The following is a 22,164-nucleotide window of genomic DNA, read 5'->3' on the forward strand; positions in this document are numbered from 1 at the left end:
TCATTGCTGACTGGTGCATTTGGCATTAAGTTACATTCTTGTAGTGATAGTGGACTTGATGCAGTGCTGCCCCCTGTTGATTAATTTCAGCATAATATTTTTCTTTAAGATCTGAATGATGCAGCAGTTGAATGGAGGATGAGGAAGGAGGACTGTGTATTTCCAAGGGGAGCAGAGTTGCCTTAAACTAATCTCAAGCACCTTCAATGAATCCCAGCTTTATATTAAGCATCTGTGGCATGTGTATATTCTGCAGTTGTTTCAAATTATTTTTTACATTTTATTCCAGTCCTGATCTCCTGCTTACACCTATTTTCAGTGATGTGCTCAACTTTATTGTGGGCTACTCAGAAAGCTTGGCTCTCCTTAATAGTCTTGCAAGAAGTTGGAGAAGGAATGTGCCCCCTCCTGTTGCTTGGTGCATGTTTAAATGCTTCCTCTTTTGCAGAGAGCATGTGCCCTCTTGCGTCCTGCTCCTTAATCACCAGCAAGTCACCTGAATGCTCCCTGTGTAACCCTGCCATTGTAAACCTGTCAGGGGAGGGTGGTGCTGGCTATGTTGTGCGACTCTGATTACAGGATGCATGGCCGTGTGCTGCCCCAAGCAGGAGTTCTGTTTTTTTTATGGGAGCAGGTGCTATTTAAGGAGGTGGCTGTCCCCTGTCGGCCCTTGCCAGCTTTGTCCGTGTCACTATTTTATTCTTCTCTGCACGAGTTGCCTCAGCATCAGAAGGAGGAGGCGAAGGAGGGAGGGGTGGCATGTTTGCGGGAGGGTACACCGGTGCCCCCCGGGGGGTTCCCGGCAAGCGCAAGTCCAGTTACTGTCCTCCTGAAAACCTGCAGATCACCAAACCGCCAGCGGCAGGCAGCGGTGTTCGGAAGAGCAGCAGCAGCGGCAGTGGCAAGATGCTGTCTATGTCATACAGCGAGAGCATCCGGAGCGGGATCAACCGCTACCACTCGGACCAAGGGCTGAATCAGCCACCGGTCAGGCCCACTGATCAGGCCGAGCTGCAGAGACTCCGGGAACAGAGGGTCGCCGCTCAGATTAAGAACATGGAAGACTTCCTGAAGATGAATGGCCTTGCCCTGGAGGAGTGTGTGTCCTATCAGACAGGCATGAAGTACAGGTAAGAGAGAAGCAGAGCTTGAGAGGGACTGAGATACTCACCAGACTGGGACAGTGGTGGGTGCTGAGAAGCTGCAGGTAAGAGCAGCTTTGCAGCTGGAATAGACAGATCAGGTGTGTGTCAGTGTGTGTGTGTGTGTGTGTGAACTTATAGCTGCTAGTGCTTCTGTCGAAGTTTTTTAAGTAGACAAATGAATTTCTGTCACCACAAACGTATATGTCTTTAGAAAGTGTTTATCTGCCGCTTCTTTGTTAGTAGCAGCACAGTGTTGCTGTGTCCTCTGGTCAGGCTGCATTCATGCAAAGGTACTGGGGCTCAGGTTTTATTTTAATAATCTAGGTCGGTGGCATATTTGCCCAACTGCATGGGAAGGACAGACTGCTCCGTAAGGAGTTACCTGCCCCCTTAAAATCTCACTCAGACTTCCTTTTCCTTTCCCTTGATCACATATATTTTGCCTTCTTCTTCTGTTAATCATTCCTGGTGACTGTGCAGAGAACTCTGCCTCACAAGCCAAACATGAATAAGTAACTACTTCAAGTGTGTTCAGAGTTACCTGGAGTTGCCAATTCTGCCCTTTTTAATATTTGATTTGACATTGTGTATTTGTTTTGGCTTGGGTAAAACGTATTAAATTGCAGGTTTAAATGTTTATAGAGTAATAATATTACCTTAGTCTGTTTCAGTGTGAAGTGACAACTGCCTTCTTGGCATGAGGACAATGCTGATTTCAAATTCAATTTAAAATTTCTATGATGTCCCTAATCTAAACAATTTAAACCTTCTGTGGTATATGAAAAATCCATCCTACATCACAAAAGCTTTAAATATTAATAAATATGGTACCATGCAAAATATTATCAGATTATCAACAACACTGTATGCAGGCCTTGTAACACAAATGTTGATATTTGTCACTGTTGGTCCACAGACTGACAAAAGTAGAAGGCCATGAATTAAATTTTAGAAATATTTTTATTTTTTGTTTCTAAAGTGTAAGCTTACTTATTTAAGCACTTCTAAAAGCTGTAACAGGAAGACAAAAAAAAAGAAAAATTTGGACCATTCGCTCCTTTTGTTCATGCCGTCTGCAGAGTGACAGAAAACTATTTTCTGGACTGTTGGGCTGACAGCAGCCGGTTTAGCGGCTGTTGTGTTGGCTAATATGGCCTGTTAAGCTGATGATGTTATTGTCGCGGACACGGATAGGTTTCATCACACTCAGGCACGGCTGCTGTTGTTTTTGACTCTGACCAGTGACTATGCCTGGCTGCTGTTACCGTGCCTGGGGTGAGCAGGTTTTACTGTCGTCTTCAGGTAGCGTTGTATGTCACCATATCTGGCATGTTACCTTGCCTGTAGTTACCCCCGTGTTGTGTAAAAGTCAGTCACTGATCCATGACAGGCTTAGCTGCAGCTTTGCGAGGATGCATGTAGACAGGGAGTTTAGTCATGCAGACGGCGTGTGCAAGTCTTTGAGTATCAGGATTAAAGAACATCGGTACTGATTGTAAGTTGTAGCATTACTATATGAGTTGTTGTTGTTTTTATTATTTATATTGTGTGCAGTCCAGAAGTCTTGAAATATATCTGTGGGATTTATTTATTTGTGCTGTTGTATTGAATCAATATGAATGGTTAAACAGGATCTCAGTAGACAGAGGAAATCCTGCCAGAATACTGTTTCTTGTACTGTGATCTCCTGCAATTCCTGTAATTAGGAGTGTAATTGGGTCAGCAAGTACACACAACCTCTGACTCAAACTCATCATTATTTCAGGTGTGTGGCCAATAAGGCAGGCCAGCATTGCAACTGCATCACAGTTAAACTGTTCTTACTCTTAACTTTCTGACATCTGTACACACGATCCCTCTTCACGCAGTCGAATGCTAATGAAGGGTGGATTGTTTTTCATCACAAGACAAGGGTGGGGTTGTTGTTTTTCCCAGGTTTAAATTAATTTAACAAATATCTATGGTCTTAATCAATAGACTATTAATATGTTCAAATATCCTTACTAACAGTAATGAACTACTGTTCATCTTGATTATGGGGATTTCCTCAAAGTTGTCAATATTGTGCATTTCAACTTAAGGTAAAAGGTTACTCCATTTCCATTATGTTGCCCTTGAAACGTAATACTACCACTCAGCAGGCCCATTTGGACACCGGAAAACTTTCCCTAGCGTTCATGTCCTCGGACTGAGAGCCAGCCAGTGGGTAAAGGAGCCAGCTTGAGCTCAGTGAGGCGAGACAGGAAGCCTGTGTATACGGAGCTATATGGAGGTTCACTGGATGAGTATAGATTTCTGGAGTGACCTAATACTAATGGACATAGTATTGACATCCACTGGGGGGTTCATACCTGAGAGTAACTGTTTCTTGATGTACAGTAAACCTTTCTGATTTGATATGGAGGATCGTTTTTTTTTCACCTTTTTTTTTTTTTTCACCTTTTTTTGTTGTGAATTACAACAGTTTGATTGAATCGGTTGGATAAAAATGCTGTGCTACATGTTATTTTATTAATGCCACATTGAACACTTGTTGGCCACCAGAGGGCAGACTGACATCAAAGCTGATAAAAGTGTATCACTGACACAGTAAGGTCAAGACCGTATTAAAAAGTAGGCATAGGTAATGCAGGTAATGCTGTATCAGTCACTTCCCTCTGTATAGATTTGGCAGATTTAAAATTTCTTAGGTGAATGTTTGTCTGTAGTTTCTCTTAGGAAAACTGCTTATAAATGCCAAACTTCAGTCTCCCACTTATCTATTTTTTCTATCTACTACTGTGACCAGATAGACTAAAGCCACACTAAGTCAACCACTTCAGCATGCAATTCTAAAATGAAGGGGGGGGAATCCAGCTTCACTAATGAGCAGTTTAAGTGTTTGGTTTAAAGATGATTTCTATGCAACTCTTTTAATTTGAGTGTTGCAGAAGTTTTTTGAAAGGGAAAAAAAACAAGAATTTTATTTTTGTGTATATCAAATTTCTCCCATCGTTGGAAAAAATTGAAAAGCAGATCTCGGTGTAGTCATTGCTGTCCACCTCAGTCATGTAAAAACACTCTTCTAGATGTTTTGTTAATAGCAACAGATACCCACTAGGTGGTGGAGATGTTCCACTTTCATAGTGAAGTTGAACAGTAGCACAGATGCCTCTCATTGCACTTGATGTTATAATTCAGTCACTGAGCACAGTGAGAGCATCACTCTTTGCACTCCTACACTGCTGAACATTATGTCCAGCTAATGTCTAGCTTGGTATTAAAACCAGAACAACAGATAACTAAAGCAATTTAAAAAGCCAGCCTATGATGAGGTATATCACAGTGCTGGCAGTAATGGTAATTTCTTTTCTTTTGCCTCAAAGCATTATAAACCATTTATTTTTGATATCCAAACATTTGTGTCTCATTCTTAACCCACACACTCACTTATTTTCCTCTCATGCGCATGCACAAACCTTTTTGGTGATGAAAAGGCAAATCTGCACAGAGGCAGTCTAAATGCTTATTTTTGTTCTCAATTTCAGGGCATTGCGGCATGTGTATCAGCCCGGGCATCTGTGACGTTTTTCTTCAGGCAATCCCCTACTCAAGTTCTAAATTTAGCAACAGGCTCGTATCCACAGCTGCAGCTGGAGGGAGATGAACAGGCTGAAGATTAACCTGTTCATCAACTGTTTTACCTCAAGCACGCTGCCTCACAGACTCAATTCTTTGATGAGGGTCATGCTACAGTCACAGGGATAGCAGCTGTTGTTTCGGTACTTGGAGTGATATGGATTTGGTTTCCAGTAGTGACCTCTCCAGTTCCTCTTTGAGCTATGCCCAGCTAGCCTAGTCTGACAGCTTGTCAAAATGTTCTAGTCAGAGATATAGCGTGGGCACAAGAAGTGAGAATGCCGGGGATTACACAATTGTCTTTTGCTTTGATTCATGTTATATTTTCATTTAATAGTCATTTATAGCAGCAAAACCCAGCTAAAGACCATAACTTGTGACATGTTAGTACATTATGTTTTTTTGAATATCTGGTATTGAAAGTTCTTCATTTAACAATACCATATTGCAACACAGTAAGGTCATCATATGGATTTTCAGCATTGCAGCTATCTAGTATGTAGGCTGTCGTAGATAATTACTCTTCTGTCTACTAATAACTGATTATCAGCTTTGTCAGTATAGATCCAACGCAGTAACCAGCTGGTATTCAAAGACTTTGAGTGATTTATGCCACAACATAATGAGCTACTTTTATAGAATTACGAGCAGAATAAAAAGTTACCTCTATCAATAAAGGGAACAGCTGTGACCCAGGATATTGACTGTGACCACGAATTGAAAGGTCAGTGGGTCGGTCCCCACATGTTCAGTCTGAATGTCAACACGTCCTCAAAATATTGAAGCCCCTGTTGTCATTTGTTTGCGGGTGTGTGGTGTGAGAATAGAAGATAGTCTTGAGTGAATGTGGCTCGCTGTTTAAAGCACCGTAGAATAGCTCTGTATAAAAGCTGTCAGTTTGAACTTTGATGTTTGTCAAGAGCAGTCTTAAATTAAGTAAGTGCAAGCCTTATCATTACCCTGTTGGACAATATTACTTTTATATAGCCTCTCTAGTTATTCACTATTTGTTAGAACGTGTTTTGAATTGTTATTACAAGCAGGATTATTTTGACTGATTCCTTTCTAGTTGAGTACTCTCTCATTCCTAATAACACCGCCCCGTTACTGTTACTGTTCTGCAAGTTAAATGGTAGGAACCGCCTGACATCTGTGGCCCTCCTCCATCATACTTATCTGGAAACCTTGCAAATGTGTTGCTTTTAATATTTAGTGATTATGCTTCTCCGTTCACATTGTTCTTTCTCCGCTATTTTGTGTCCTAACTATCTCAGCAAAAGTGTTTTTGCATTTGTGTTAAAGCTGCCAGGGATTAGTAAAAACCAAGTAGTGACAAGAGATAGTCCTCATGGTTTTAGACACTTTAGGATGTAGTCATTTTGCATCCTTTTAAAAATTAAGAACAATATTTGGCACACAAATCCTAAACTGTTGAATTTCATATCTAAATAAAATGTTCTCATAGAACCACGACCATTTCTTCCTGGTAAATCTCTCACTCCAGGTCCATAGGCAGCTAGAATAATGATGGGTATAAGACTTAACATTTAGTAAGTGTTACACGCATATTTTTGTGTGCCTCTATGGTTTGGAAATGCTTAACCAAAAATGTTTTTCATTCAAAGGGTACCCTATCCTAGTAAAGACTGAAAGTTCACTGAAGCTTTTAGTACATTTCTGTGGTTTTGCGATTGCTGCAACTTTAATGCATGGGGACATTTTCTGTTACACACCTGACTGACTTTTCAGAAACGCAGCAAAACTGGGTGCTCATTTGCAGGTGTTGCGGTATTATAAAATGTAAATCTCAGCTTTGACAAAATTGTCAGCTTACTTTGTGTTTAATTAAACCTTCAGAGCACATTTCTTTGTGTTGCTTTATGCTAGGACACTTCCAGGCCTTTTCCACATATTTGTCATGGTTGTAGTAGCTAAAGGTATGTGACTATGCTTTGCTCTGTTGGTTTGTCTTTTGCTTTTTAGAACAGTTATTTAGTTTCTATATCCACTGCTGCCTTAGTCTACTTATTCAAGCCTATGGATTTGTAGTTTACCTCAGAATCTTGTAATTTTTCTTGTTTTCTGCTGATAATATTTAACATTTGTGTATATTGCGAGCTATCATGCACTATATTTTTAGTTTATTTTTATAGACTGAGCTCTCAGGCAGAGAAAGGTTTGGCCTGTCAGGATGCCAAGATTGGGGATTTACTAACAACTGTCTGATAATATTATACTGCTTTATGTTCTAGGGATACAGCCCATTCAGGGTCAGCAAATCAGCAGCCAAGAATAAAATACAAACCATCTGTTTCATAAGCTCAGTTTAACTCCTCAGCATTTGTGTGACAGGACCATCAAATGCTTAACTTTGAGTGGCATTTGCTCGAAAGCGATGGTCTTTGTTGGTCTTAAGATCTGTGGATTTTCAGAGATGTCACAGTGCTCGTAGATAACTTAAAATGGGTCTCCAGTCGCAGCCTGTTTTGCATTTTATATGTCAGTGGATTTTGTGATATAATTTCAATGCACGTGTTAAATACATAAAATTTGCCAGGCAATTTCATCAGTATAGCTGCCGTTTGGAAGCAGAATGCTAGGCTCGAGTAGTACATCCTTCCATTGAAATGTGTGCAGTAGTGAATATTTCTGCCTAGCAACACTTGGCTATGTGAAGATTTCCTTAGGTATGACAAATGCACACAGGCAAGCGGGAAGATTTCCCATTGAACAGACCAGATTATTCTGCTTCCTCATCTCATCCCCTCTCTTGCCTTCTCTTTCCTACCAGATAGTGTGTAAATCAGCTATGTTTGGTTTAAGCACACCTTGTTACTCAAATTATGGGTTTGAAAGCCTCACATGGCTGTGAAATCGGTACTTGGTTTGTTTATTCCACAATATGCTCCAGAAACGTGTTATTTTGTTTTCTAGACAAGTATACAACCCATTATACACATGAGCATTGTACATGAGATGCTAAAGTTACCATGTGCCATATTTAAAATATAATAACGTGTTTTCCTGCAGAGCATTTTTTTAAATTTTAAATTTGAGCCACTATGACTATATTACATAAGAACAGGGATTTCCTGTCCTCTATTTTTTGATCGTCTTCTGCTCCGTTAGACGTGTCAGCGGGGACAGCTGAAATGACAACTCCTCCTGAGCCCAGCTGTCTGCGGGGAATCTGCCATGTTCACTGGAGAATTAAAAACTGCAGCACTCGTTGCTCGCAGATGTGACCATCGCTCTGCTGTTTCCCCAGGAAATCCCAGAATCGCCAAAGAGCTAGACCTAATTTTCTACATTTCTTTGTATTTCTGTGATGGCTATTCCAAATCTCCAGTACATCTTTGTCACAGTTGAGTTCATTCAGACCATGAAACGGTAGAGAAAGAAAACAAAGTCTTGATGCTAATATAACACATAAAGAAATTGGAATACTGCTGTTTAATTACATCCTCATCATAGTGACTCAATTAGAAATGTTCAGACACAGCCTCGGGATGCATTAAGCTGTTAGAAAAGCATCTGTCGATCAACACTGTCAATCTGTCTGACCTCACTTCTCTTTCCATTAACTCTGTTAAGCCCTTTTATACACACACACACACACACACACACACACACACACACACACACACACACACACACACACACACACACACACACCATCTTGGGGATGCTATACTTTTCACATGGTTACTCAAATCCTCACAAGTGTGTGGAGTTAAGTTACATATGATACAGGTGTGGCCATGAGCTGAGATCCCTGGTTAAGCTTTTGTAAATTAACAGTAAGATACTGAATGTGCATAGAAGAAGTCTGAGAAAGCATGAGATGAAACGCTTAAACTAGTTTTGACTTGATATTCTTAAGCTATATTCTGATTACCCATCTTGAAGGACTGGGTAATCAGAATATAGCTGGATAACAACCCTGTTTAATTGTACGCTTAAAGGGAATCCTTATTTGTGTTGTAGTCCTTATAGCTGACTACAAGAAGCCTTTGCTTGCTAAACTAGCTTGGACGGATTAGGGCTATAGACTTGCTAGTTTACGTACCGATCTTGACTCGGCGCAGACTGTCTGCCCCTGAAAGCGAATTAGTGAAAGACTCCGTGTAACACTCACGCCAGTGACAAATGTCAATTTTGGAGGTCCCTTTCCCCTTTCAGCCGCCAAGGGCATTCTTTGTATTTTGTGCTCAGTGTGTGGAATTGATTTGGAGAGCCAGTGCCTATTTTTAGAGATAAGACTGCGGTTGTGCCGAAGAATCAGTGCTCACAACCGTACCCAACAGTACTTCTGTGGTCAGAGAAATTTCTGATGCTCCGTTCATTAAAGAAGTTGTCTTAGTTGCAGTATGTGTGCTATAGTTTGGAAGAAAGCAGTTGCCTGAGCTCCTGTACGGCCAGAACAGACTCCTGAGGCTTCATTATGGCATAGCAACATCGATGGGCCTAAGCCTCTTTCTGACCAAGGCTGTTGAGTTGAGCAGAACATAGTCAATAGTTTTGATTGTGTGTGTGTGTGTGTGTGTGTGTGTGTGTGTGTGTGTGTGTGTGTGTGTGGTCTTTTTCCAAGTTTTAGTAATAAAGGACATAAGATTGTAAGAAGTGGAATACATTTTTATAGCCGTTTGTGTGTATTTGCAGCTGTTACATGGTAAATTTGAAACTGAATGTTGTTCTTCAATCTTTTGTTTTCTTTGTTGTCTCTCGCCTGAAAAAAGGTGCTGTTATTGGTTTTGGCGAATTTTAGTCGACTGCAGTCGTGATCAGGGAAGCACACATGTTCTGCTCTGAACATTCAGCTTATCTCTCCTCTTCCTCCCCCACACACACTGAATGAGGGCCGTAGCAGTCCTCTGCATTCACTCACTGTGATATTTTAGACGCTCAGTAGATTTTCTTTTTTTTTCTTTTTTTGATATCCTCAAATCAGTCACTTAATCAAAGCGAGGAGATTAAGGCCCCCACACAAGAAAGGGCACTGTAATAAGATTTGCTCAGCACTGCTAACTAACAACCAACTACTGAGTCCAGATCTAACAGTAGGAACTTCAAAGGTTTTCAGGTGTTGTTTGGTTGTTTCCTTTAAGCATTAATCCAAAAGTAGCTCTTTACTCCTGCAGAACAGTTTAACACGGTTGGAGCCACCCTACTGTGTTCCTCCTAAACATATTGTCACTAATTAGCAATTTAACAGCCACACTCTAAGGCATTATGTGAAGATTAGAGTTACTTATTTTTAGTACATCATCTGTCACGACTGATTTATCTTGCAACAAACAATGAGTAGAAGTTAATTCATTACAAATGTTCTCTGTGATGAATGAGTACAAAGCAGTTAATGCTCAGGCCAGTTTTTGCTCGATAATGGTGCTGGGGAAAGAACCCCGATGAAAGTGTGCATGAAAGACTGCAGGAGATCCTGAAAGTGCACACATTTGTTCAAAATGACTTTGACTCGGAGTTCATTACCAAGCCAGTAGGCAGTGTGACCACTGCAGTGCAATTTGATGCGTCATCCAAGTGAAAACTTGAGTAATGAATTAAACACTGAGGTGGTTTATTAAGTTATGAGTAACTGATGAAGTCTTCCCCTTTGGCATTGTCTTGACTCTGCTGCAGAAGTGTTGCATGTTGAAAAAGTGGAACTAGGAAGTCTTTTTTTGTTTTTTTTCTGAAGAAAGGATTTACTTATCAGCTCTTCACTTGGCAGCAGTAGGTGTATACTCCTAAAATATCTGTCAGGCATGCTCACAGCAATGCCTGCTAACATTTCTTAAAGAGAACAGTCATGTCATCATGCAGTGATTAGGTGTCAGTCATAGTTAATGATTTCTTTTTCTCTTCTCCTTCTCTCTGGGCTTTTGGTCCTTTTTTTTGCTTTCCAGATATAGTCAGAAGGAATAAAACACATACTGCCAGTCTAAAGAAAGTTGGCAGATGTGCCTGTGGCGAATTATTAAATCATAGTAAATGTGACAGGCGTGATTTATTGGATTGAACATATTTTTTGTTGGTGTATTTTTGTAACGGTTCGTAGATCCTGTTGTATTTGTTAATTAGAAAGCGTTGGTGTGTGTGGTGTCATTTTTAGTTTAGACATCTTACAGGTCTCTTAAAATGAACATTGAAAGTTGCAGTGTAGTTTTGATGGTGGGAGTTGGGCAGTCTGCAGAAAATGGCAGGAGGTGCAGTAAGATAAATATGATTATAGAGGATTATATTGATTCCTTTTAAAAAACATGTGGATTTCTAGAATTGAATAAGTAAAGTGTTCCCACTAACTTCCTGTGACTCTGGGAGTTTAGTCAAGGTTCAGTGTACATGTAAAGGATGATGATGATGATGATAATAAATTTTTATTTATGAACATCTTTCAAGTCACCCAAGGTCACTTTACAATAGGATAAAACACTTAGTAAAACAATGGCAGAATAAGAACAATAAAACAAAAGCACAAGATAAAATTAACAAACAGTGGATTCACAGTGAATATGCAGATTTGAACAGATGAGTTTTGAGTTGGGATTTAAACTGGGGGAGAGAACCAATGTTTCTTATTTCTGGGGGCAGAGAGTTCCACTCCACAGCCTGGGAGCAGAGCAGCTGAAAGCTCTGCTTCCCATGGTGGTGAGGCGGAAGGAAGGTACAGTAAGCTGGATAGAAGAAGAAGATCGAAGTGAACGGGCAGAACAGGTAGTGGTTAACAGGTCAGAAAGGTAAGGAGGAGCCAGGTTATGAATGGCCTTGAAGGTGAGCAGAAGAAGTTTGAAAATTATCTGGAATTTCACAGGGAGCCAGTGAAGTTCCTGAAGAACAGGGGTGATGTGCTGGTAGGAGGGGGTTCTGGTGATAATGCGAGCAGCAGAGTTCTGAACCAGTTGGAGCTTATGGAGGGATTTTTGGGGGAGACCATGCAGAAGAGAATTGCAGTAGTCAATACAGGTAACAAGACTATGGACAAAAATGGACGTAGACTGGGTGGAAAGAGAAGGAAGCAATCTGTTAATGTTACGTAGATGGAAGTAGGCAGAACGGGTGAGCTTATTGATGTGAGATTTATAGGAAAGTGAACTGTCTAGGATGACACCAAGGCTCTTAACCTGAGGAGAAGGGAAAACTGTGGAGTTATCGATGGTGAGTGAGAAATGGTTTGCCTTCAAAAGGTTGGATTTGGTGCCAATAAGGAGGCTCTCAGTTTTATCCTCACTGAGCTTTAGAAAATTAGAGGTAAACCAGGATTTTGACTCGGATAGACATTCTGTAAGGGAGGAAGGTGGGAGGGAGGAATCAGGTTTGCAAGAGAGATATAACTGGGTGTCATCAGCAAAACAGTGAAACTGAAGATCAAATTTGCGGAAGATGGTACCTAGAGGGAGGATGTATATTATGAAGAGACTGTGTCTGACAGCGTAAGCTCGTGTTCCCGGCCTTTCCCAATTGTCAGTACCTTCCACATGTCACAACTCTTGGGAGTCCTGGAGTAGAGCAGCGTGGATTGTGGCATCATGTTTCTACCACAGTGGTGGCAAATGCATAAACCATACCCTGTGCTAAAGCGGTGTCTTGGTGTATTCATCTGCTCTGTTAAAAATGAGCAGACATTGATGGTGAAGGGAATGTCCCCAAATCTCTTCCCTGTCACCCTGACATTGAGTATGATTAGTATTTTGTCACTAGAAGGTCCCTCTATACTTCTCACTGTCTTTGTGGCAGGAAGGAGCATTCACAGAAGGTCATTTGTTGCTTGTTTTCTCTGCTTTCTGTCCACAGTGTGAAACTTAAATCAGATTTCAGTTCAATTAGACCACCTTTTCCCCCTCAGGGCTCTATTTAAGTCTAGTAGACCAAAAGGTCGCCAATCTAAGAATAGAGCTGTCAGTTAGCAGCAGCCTGTTTGCTGGATTCCTTTGATGGAGGGTTTCTTCGTTGACTGCTTTACTATACGTGTCTGCTACTGATGGCATCCCTTTTAATTATCTCCTTGGCACACTCGCTGATCCACTCAGATAAGCTTCAGTATTATATTACTGAGAGTGTGCTTCTCATCTACTGTCTCACCAAGCTGCAGTCAATGTGCTGTTTACTTTTCAACCTGCAACCATTATCATGTTTCTACTGTTCACTCTTGCATGTTCCTCCTCCGTTCACCTGAGTGTGCCTGTTACTGTTAATCAGATCAGTTTCTAATACGTGGTGAATATAGATGAATTGATGACGTTTTGTTGTACTTAATCAGTTCATTCTTGATCAAGCTGAATTTACAGCAGTACACGGCTATGTGCGTCACATGCCCGTCTTATATTGTCATAGATAAAGTTGCATAATAAATGTTTCATGGGCAGTTGAACAGACCCACGTGAGAAACCCCTTTTCTGGGGCCATAGGCAATGCACAGTCTTGAGCATTCATCCTTCCTTTTTTTTTCTCCTGACAGAATAACTAAATGAAATCACACTGCAGGGCAACAGACGACAGATAGAGAGGAGCACAAAAATGCACCACCCTGTCTTTGTAGAGCTGCTGTAAACACACAAGATTTCAGTGCATTGCTCTCTCACGCTGCCGTGGCTCTCTGAATATTCCTCCTCTTAGCTTCTCTTCATATCCCTCCCACCACAGCCCCCACCCCCCCTCGCTCTCTCTCTCGCTCTCTCACTCTCTCTCTCTCCCCTTCCATCTCTCTCCTGTGTGCACCGTGCTGCTTTATGCTCAGCACAGGGCATACAGATGTAAGTTTAATCCAGGCAACAGTGAGAGGTGAATATGAGGTTGCCCTTTTACTAACATGCAGTAGTATTGAGTCGAATATGCATCAGCCAGCGTAATTGCCGAGGCGGACCTAGAAGGAGAGATGAAAACCTCCTGGATCTGTGTGTCGTGTTTTATTCTTTCAATCTCTCTGTGTGGATCTACGCGTTGCTACTCTTAAAGCTTGGCACCAAGAGGTGCAATCTTTAGCACTAAGCTCAGTTTTAAAAAGGAAATTCCAAGACTCTGAATCTGCCTGCAAGCTTCTGATTAATAGAAAAAGCAAGAAGAAGACACCCGAGACAATCGAGGAAAAACTTAGTGGAGAATCAGCGTTTTTCTTTTTTTTTTCTTTCATTCTTTCTTTCTTTCTTTTTTTGTTAATTTTATTATTACTTTAAAAGAAATTGTTGCTTTATCCACTGCATTGTGTCAGACTTGAGTTTCATGTCTAAAGTCTGCAGTGACTGCAGGTTTCTATAATGTTTTGCTTGAATTTGGACTTCGTTTGCCAGGACTTTATTTTCACCTGATCAGCAATCCATCACCATTTTCACACATTTCCTTTGCCCTCCCACCTCTTGTACCTTTTGTTTTTGTTTTTTCTGCAACATTTTGTGCTGGACAGTCACTCTAGAGACTGGGCAGTGATTTCTTGCAGAGGCGCAGTGTGAAGCTCGATTCTTGTGAGTGAACAGTCTCACATTCCCAAGAGGATCCTTGGGCTCTGCACCTCTTGGTGTTTTCCTCTCCTTATTCATAAAGAGGAGAGTTTAATTAAGGAATCTGCAGTTGGGACAGTCGGCCAGAAGCCAGGATGCAGGTGTCATTAGTGTGCACGGATCATCGTGGAGGGGTAAGCCGCAACACGGAGGACCGGCTAAATCGACAGAATGCCAACAGCCCCAGCACAGGCACCCGCAGCAAGTTCAGAGCAGTGGCGATGGTGGCTCGGAGTCTTGGACAACTCTCTGTGCAGAGTGTGCCTTCCTCCAGCGAGCAAAGTGTGAAGACTGGCATGAAGTATAGGTAGGGCATGTCTTAACAGATTTGCATCTGGCTAAATACCAAAACTTCAAGACATTCAGCATTTAAATTGCCACATCCAATCAAAGCAGATTTTGAATGATGGTGGCTGTCAAATTCTGTGACTCCACCAAGACTACTTCACTAAAAATGGATGTATTGTTTTCCCCCTTGATGTGCTAATTTGTTTTTGTTATTCCTTTCCGATTGATGACACCTGCCATGAGTAAGTTATCAAAATCAGTTATTGAAATTTACCCAAAACTTTAACTATTGAGCAATGAAGAAAGATTGTAGTTTTAACTGATTTTATTTCTATTTAAGATATACTGGAATACTCCCTCTGTAGTTAATTACTAGTACTTTCTAGTATTATCTCTAGTGCACTACTTAATACTTAAAACTACTTAAAACAATAATATGGTAGTTCCATAAGTATCACTGCAGATTGCTTTTAACTTGGTGTAACTAGGTTGATTGTATTTCAATTCACAACTAAATAAACTGATGCCAGTTGTCAATTGTTATGGAAAGAGCATGCTAATGGAAATTGCCATTGACATCATTGAAAAATATTAACACGTTGCACTTTGGGTTCTGCCTGCAACATTATAAATGTTAATAAAATACTGCATTGAATTTTATTCCACCTCCCCAGACAGCTGATTACTGATTATGTGCTGGTAAAATAGCTTCTTCTATCACTTAAGGCAAATTATTTAACCCGTGTAGTGGACATGAAGACTGATGACTGTTTGTTATCTAACACAGGACATACTTACCATTTAAGCAAAGGTTTTCCTTTGGAAATGCCTTTAAATTAAAATGCAAATGTGTTCTACATGTGCAGTGAAACGTTCAGATTAGTCCAGCTTTGACAAAAGGGCTGAAAAAGCAGCAGAATAATAGTAAATGTGGAATTGCTTTAAATGCATATTGAAGCACTGAGGGTAAAAGAGTGAATTGCAAATTGAACCATAGTACAGAACAAAGAATTCTGCATGCATCAGTGAGAAAAAGCAGTTCACCTTTCTTTTCAGCACCGTGAGGTGCAGCGCATCATGCACTGCAGCAATCTGGTCATTAATGCAGTGGATCCACTTTGCATAGGACAGTTGATTCAGTCTTATTTTTCAGTAATGACTCTCTCTGTATATTTTCCCACATGTGACTCAAAGATGATCAAAGGTTGATAAGTTTATTTAAAAGGCCTGCAAGAAAAAGCAAGAAAATTTAAGAGCCGTATGAAAATTTAAAGAAACATTTTATCCATTTTAAATAGCAAGTTGCTGTTGTCTGCTATATATAAGCACCGACTAATGTACTTTCTTCATGTTTGTAGTCTTGTGTTGCTAAGGTATACTTTCTCTTTTTAAATGTTTTTTTTTTAGGTACAGTGATTAAAAATTTAGTCAAATACTTTTTTTGACTCAAGCCACGTTTGATACGATACGTGGATGTTTGATTTTTGCAGGACAATATAGGAAAGTAAACAATACCCTATCAAGAACATATTTTTCAATTCTGATCATTTTATTAGTATAATAACATTTTGAAGCTCAAATCTAAAGGCAAGAAAAACTGAAGGTAATGTTGTGTCAGTCAGTTTACATTTTCATTAAGAAATGTGAAGTGTGATTGTTGACTGACAACATGGAGAGCTGTTTGGAGGCAACACATCTATCCTCAGTACTGTTTTCAGAAGCCACATCACAATCCTTTGCATCTAATTTGCTAGCGGCAGCCTCGTCGTCTTGGCGTCATTATTGAGGCTAATGACAGTGAATGAGTAAAATCATTTTCAGCTCAGGGGGCCAGTGGCTGTTTGTGTTCTTGTCTTCCTCATTGTAGTCCAAACTACATAACAGGCTCGGTGTTTGTGAACCAGACCCATATCTGATGTAAACTGAAGGTAATGCAGGTCTAAATGTAGCATGAGGCTCAAAGAATCATGGACTGAGGCTACAGCATAGTGTTTGTGGTTTTGTTTTGAAGAGATGCGACTGAAAGGGAAGGAAGGAAGAGAGTGAAAGCAAGAAAGGGAGATTGCTAAGGTTAATGCTGGTGTAGGCCCTTTGCCCACGAGGAAGTACAGTTGGCTGGAGTGATCTGTGCTCATGTCACTTTGAAACATGCCTCTTGGAGGTGAAGCTTGTAAGCCCTTTAACATGGCCTTGCATTTTGCTTTTTATCCTTAAGCATTTTCTCCTCTCTGTTAAAGGAAGATTGAATTTTTCATTATGCTGATTTGACAGCTGAAGAGGTTGGTGGTTTTATAACTGTGGCCCAAAAAGAATACAGTTAAAGCTGCCTTATCCACCCAAGAAAACTTCCCCGAGTATCCTCACTGCAGAATAGCAGTGTGAAATTCACATTAGCTTCATTTGCATGCTGTCCTCTCGTTTCCTTGAATGGCAACTTTGGACCAAGACGGTATTTGTTTGTGGGCAGGGATGCAGGTTGAGGAGTGACCTCTCCCCACAAGGCCAAGAAAATCATCAAAGTGAGCGTCTCCTTCCTCCGGGATGGAGGGATTGCAGCGGTTTTATTGTGCTGCCTGTAGTTCTGAAATGAGACACTTTGTCTGTCTGGTTAAAATAATCAGGCGGGACTGTGAGAGCCTGCACCTCTTCTAAGGAATGATTAAATGCCTTCAGTCAGGACTGAATTAATGACGCACACAAAATGGCTTGTGATTATGTAAAGTAGTTCTTCTCGAGGAATGGAAGAATATCTGTGAGACTGGGCAGGCAGTGCAGGTGGAGAGTCAATCCCATAAGATCCCTGCCATTCACAGTCCACTATCAGCTCCTCACTCAGTCACCCAAACCCTGGCTGACTCGCCTTCAAAAGAGATAGTTTTACATCCCACTATGTTGCAAATAAACTGCTGCAAAGTAATGCTGAGGTAAATGGGTTTCTGAACGTATCGCTTTTCCGCTGGGCTGCCATTTTTGTGCTTTGTGCAGTCAAACTGTAAGAATTCATCTTAAACCGTTGCGCTCTAGAGAGATATATTTCTAAGCATGCTCTTTGTTCTTTGCCACAGTCCGCATCAGCTACAAAACACTTATGCTGTGTTGCACTCGGTGTCGTTTACTGCATAGGCCATGTAAATCAGAGCTGACTCATCTCCTCCCCTGGTGTAAATCTACAAGTAATTCGCCTTAGCCCAAACTGTCAGTAGGATTCCTCGCACGTCTGGAGGTCCACTTTTAGTTGTAAAGTTGACAGTGAATCCCAGCCAAAGTAAATAACTACTGGCAGTGTTGTGTAAGCGAATGGCATTTAAATCCCACAATTGCGTTGTGTGAAATTGTCATTATCGATAATGGAAAAAAGAAAAAGCTTGGAGCCTGGAAGCCTGGGGGTGTCTTTGTTTAGTGCACCTTGAAGTCACTTAATGTAGCAGATGGCAGAGATACTGTTACAAAAAGCGAAATGTGAGTCGAGTGTCAATTTTCCGAGTTCTGAAAATGAAACATTTACACACTAATTATCACCATACAGCTTTAATGTTATTAGCTGTGACTGTAAGATTGAAGATGCATCCGCGGTGCTCGTTTCTGGCAACATTTTAGTCTGTGTAAGGATTTGTTTTTTGTTTTTAAGAATAATGAGTATGAGTGTTTCTTTTTTCCACTATTTCACTACACAAATACCACACCATGCATCGCTACGGCTCGGGTGACAAAAGCTGTGGGTGTGAGATTTGGGGCGTCGTGAGTGTGGGAGCCTGCTGGGACGTTTTCCTGCCTTCTGAGGGCTCTCGTCATCAGGGAACCAGCTTTCCACAGCCTGCACTCCCCCTTAAAATATGAATCATAAATAAGCCGTGGTGGTTGAACAGAACAAACATGCAGCAGTACAGTTTGGCTACTCTGAAGTAAATACTAAGCATAATCCACAGTACAGATTCGAGGCCACAGTAGCCACTTAGGTACCATCTTAAATGTGTACAGAACATTCGCCATCTGTTTGCTCTGGGCATGTGGGGAGAAACTGCCAAAGAGTGGCATGGTTCATTTATTGATGTACTCTCACATTTCAGTGTATGTACCAAGGTTTTGACTGTATCGGTGCACAGGAGAGTGAGTAAGCTTGGGCGGTGGGGGGTTTGTTGTAAGATATTTAGCCTATGTATCTGTAAGCGTGTCTTCATGTAAGCTGCTCTTTATTTGCCTCACTGATAGAGTTTAATTAGAGCCTCTGTGTGCGTGTCCTAGCTCCACTCATTTTCTCTGCATGTTATTTTCATAAATGCACTAGAAATAGCTTAGATTTATTAATTCTGGTGTACACTGCCAAGAAGAGGTAGTGTGCAACAGAATAGATTAGCATTAAAGTGTGGATTCTACTGTTTCCTGAAGTATGTTTGCAGTGATTTTTTTATAACTCCTTTCATTGTATTATTTTTTTTTTTAGCCTGAAAGGTTAAGCATAACTGTAGGGCATAGTATAATACAGATTTAGTAAAAAGTGTGATTATATTCAGTATGTACATAGTGTTTTTAAGATTATAGATTAGCTTCCATAGCTGGCTGTTAGTGTGGATACAGTAAGGAGACGGTTTATATTTCCAAATTAAAAATCAACGGACTTGCCGTGGCAGTGAAATGGCATTTAATCTCGTGTTCTGGATTAGAAACATTTGAACTGCATCTTATGTAATATGTAAAAACAAACAAACAACCAAACAAAAGTATTTCAAATATGAGGATCCAGTACAGCACAAAGCTAGAGCTTTAGCTTACCCAGCATGATGCTTAGTCATGTGTATTATGAATATTTAACCTCAACATTTTTTTTTTTTTTAATTAGCCAGATGGTATGTGCCTGCTCCTAATTGACACAGCACCCAGTGTAATCTCCTTCTTATCAGCAACATCTTTTACCAGCGTGTTTTTAAAACCTCTGATTACAGTTTGACAGTCATTTGTTTACATTAATGATTCATCTCTTTTGCTTCTGTAAAATGTCAAATTTGTGAAAAATATGTCAGTTTTCCACATTTAAAACCCGAACATATTCAGTTTACAGTCATAGACGTCTAAGCTATACAAGTGAAGTTTAAAAAATGAGCCATTGTTACAAAGAAAACCATCATACTTATCTTTATATGCTCACTTTGAGTCAGATGTCAGTGGCACACTTCAGAAAAAAACATTTGTGGCACAGTTTGACTTCCTCTTGTGTGGAAACTGATTAGAACTGTGTGCTAATTTTTGGAATACAGATGTTTATTCTGCCTGTTCAAAAACTTGTTTAAAACTACAAATTATGTAATTATTTATTAATTAAATGTCAAACTTTATTCATGTTTGATTTCTCTGAGAAGTCAGAAAACCTCTAAAATTAATGTTTCTGTTCAGGAATGCAAGGAAATGAATGCAATTTGGCATCCTAATTAAAACATATTGTTTTTCCTTTTTTTCCCCTCTTGCTCTTATGGAAAATGGTAAATGTGAAAATTCTTGGATAACAACAATAATTATATTTTAGCATTAAAGATGTAATTTAAAGTTGAAGACCTTGTGCATACTGGTAGATTAACCATTACAGAAACATAAAAAGTGATTTTGGTCACTGTATTACTGTTAATTGTGTGTTAAATGGGTGGTGGTCTAATAAATTTGTTAAGCACCGTATGTTATAATGTTTGAAAAAATTACTGTGGGTTACAGGCCAGTTTGGCACCCAGATTCATTTGTCCACAAGTTGTTGTTGAAACACTTATAGCTCCAAAATGTATGTCATTCTGCATTGTTGGTGCCTTCACAGATGTTCAAGTTCACTATGCCAAATGCATTAATGAACCCCTGCTCATTAATGGTTGCTGTTTTTGAACTATGCATTATAGTTAGAATACATAATTTAAAGCAAATAATAATAATATTTTGATCAAATGCTTTCCACCTGTTGAGTTTTGCATTTGATGACACATTGACAAACTTTGTTCACAGATAATGGGTTTCAGAGTGATTCCTGAGCCAAAGTAGTGATTTCCAATGCAGATTGTCAGTTTTAATGCAGTGCCAGCTGAATTTGCATTTACACGTTTCAACTCCTCGAGAAACAGTGTTGTAGCTGCAACAACAGAATTTAGGCTTTTAGTTCTCAAAACGGGACCGATTGTCTGTGAGACATCTTTTAATCATCGATTTATCAAATAATTGTTGTAGGTGTGTTTGTGATTTATCTTAGGTTAAGTTGAGAAGTTATTACTTTTAACAAATGTTAAAATGTTAAATTCGGGGATGGCTCAAAGGCCGATACTGCTACACTTGAGTATCTGGTGATGCCTAATACCATTGTTTCCCCTCTCTTAAACAACGAATCTGTTAATAATGCATTTGTCAATGACTGAGCTCACATATCAGCTGTGAAACCAATCATGGCAACTTTTTCCAAGGATCAGCTGTGATTAAAGAGACTTTTGTTACTCGTCTACGCTATGCTGTAATTTGGGATAATGGGTTGTTTTGGATTATGCTTTTTCTTCACTGATATCTAATCCCAGAATCGCAGCTGGTATCAGACCAATATTGGTTCTGAGTACAGCTTAGTATGATATTAAAAACACAGTATACAGTATGAACCATTGCTTGGACTTGGAATACCCCGCAGGTTCTGCTAAGCTCCCATTTGCTACTCTCCAGCACAAAGCAGAAGAGTTTCCATTCCTGTAGGCACGGGCAGATTTATCCCCAGACAAGAACCTCTGAAAATGCCTGAGTTGGATGAAAACAAATTCAGCCTTGGGAAAACCCTCTGAGCCAACAATCTGTTTAGGTCCAAGAAGAAAATAAACTGCCATTGACAGCTGTCTTAAAGTGCTTCACTGCCACTGGCTCTGTGTTTTTGGCTGTGGTGTGTAGATGTTTTCTATGCACAATATTAAATCAAATTTGACATCTTCTCAGGCTGCTGACAAACACGGCACTACAAGCAAACAGAATACAGTGTTAAACAGAATACATTCAACAAAGGAAGTTAACTCCATAAAAATGGCATAATATAATAAAATTGCAACTTCAACCTAAAAACAAATTGCATTTTTGACAGTTGGAGGAAACCCCGTGTTGGTTGCAGTTAATGTCATAAATCTTCTTATATTTTCTTGAGAACACACTAATTTTGCCTTGGCCACACGCATGGATAGTAAATACTCAAGTATTGCACCACTCATTGTACTGTTGTATGAAGACTTAAATTCATATTTAGCTGGGACGTCTATCCTGACCTGTTGTATATGTGTTTTTGCATGTAGATGGAAGGTTATGCTTACGGTAAGGTGGTTATTAAAAAGTTACGTGATAGAGTGATAGGTCAAAGATTGAGATTTGTAACGTAGATCTCTACTGTTGTCTGCTTCATGGTGCCTATATTTAAAAAATGTGCATGCTTTTAGAGAGCGTGGGGAAATTGAGTGCTGTGCTAAGCTTTTTAGCTTCATTATAAGAGACACCTATGAGAAGTTTGATGTTGATTTTCTCATTTTCTTTTAGATCAAAAATAGATTTAGCATATTGGCTAAAATGTCAGAATATTTATGTTAATTTTTTTTTTTTTTTTTTTGTTTTTTTGTTTTTTTAAATCCACCCGC

General features: G+C 40.0%; 1 protein-coding gene across 6 annotated transcripts in view; it reads left to right on the plus strand.

The window, feature by feature from the left end:
- Positions 1-22,164, plus strand: part of kcnab2a (potassium voltage-gated channel subfamily A regulatory beta subunit 2a) — a 99,558-nt gene that overhangs the window by 45,261 nt on the left and 32,133 nt on the right. Inside the window, exon 1 of one of the 6 annotated variants that reach the window (XM_080301785.1) lies at positions 13,489-14,561. The exons of 4 other annotated variants lie outside the window; for them this stretch is intronic. In XM_080301785.1, the coding sequence (XP_080157911.1) occupies positions 14,350-14,561 (212 nt within the window). In that variant the 5' untranslated portion in view covers positions 13,489-14,349. Of the gene's footprint in view, positions 1-13,488; positions 14,562-22,164 lie in introns of those variants that run through there. One more of the 6 variants, XM_026167681.2, reaches the window with a different exon arrangement.

Source organism: Astatotilapia calliptera, chromosome 5, assembly GCF_964374335.1.
Source record: "Astatotilapia calliptera chromosome 5, fAstCal68.1, whole genome shotgun sequence".
NCBI lineage: Eukaryota > Metazoa > Chordata > Actinopteri > Cichliformes > Cichlidae > Astatotilapia > Astatotilapia calliptera.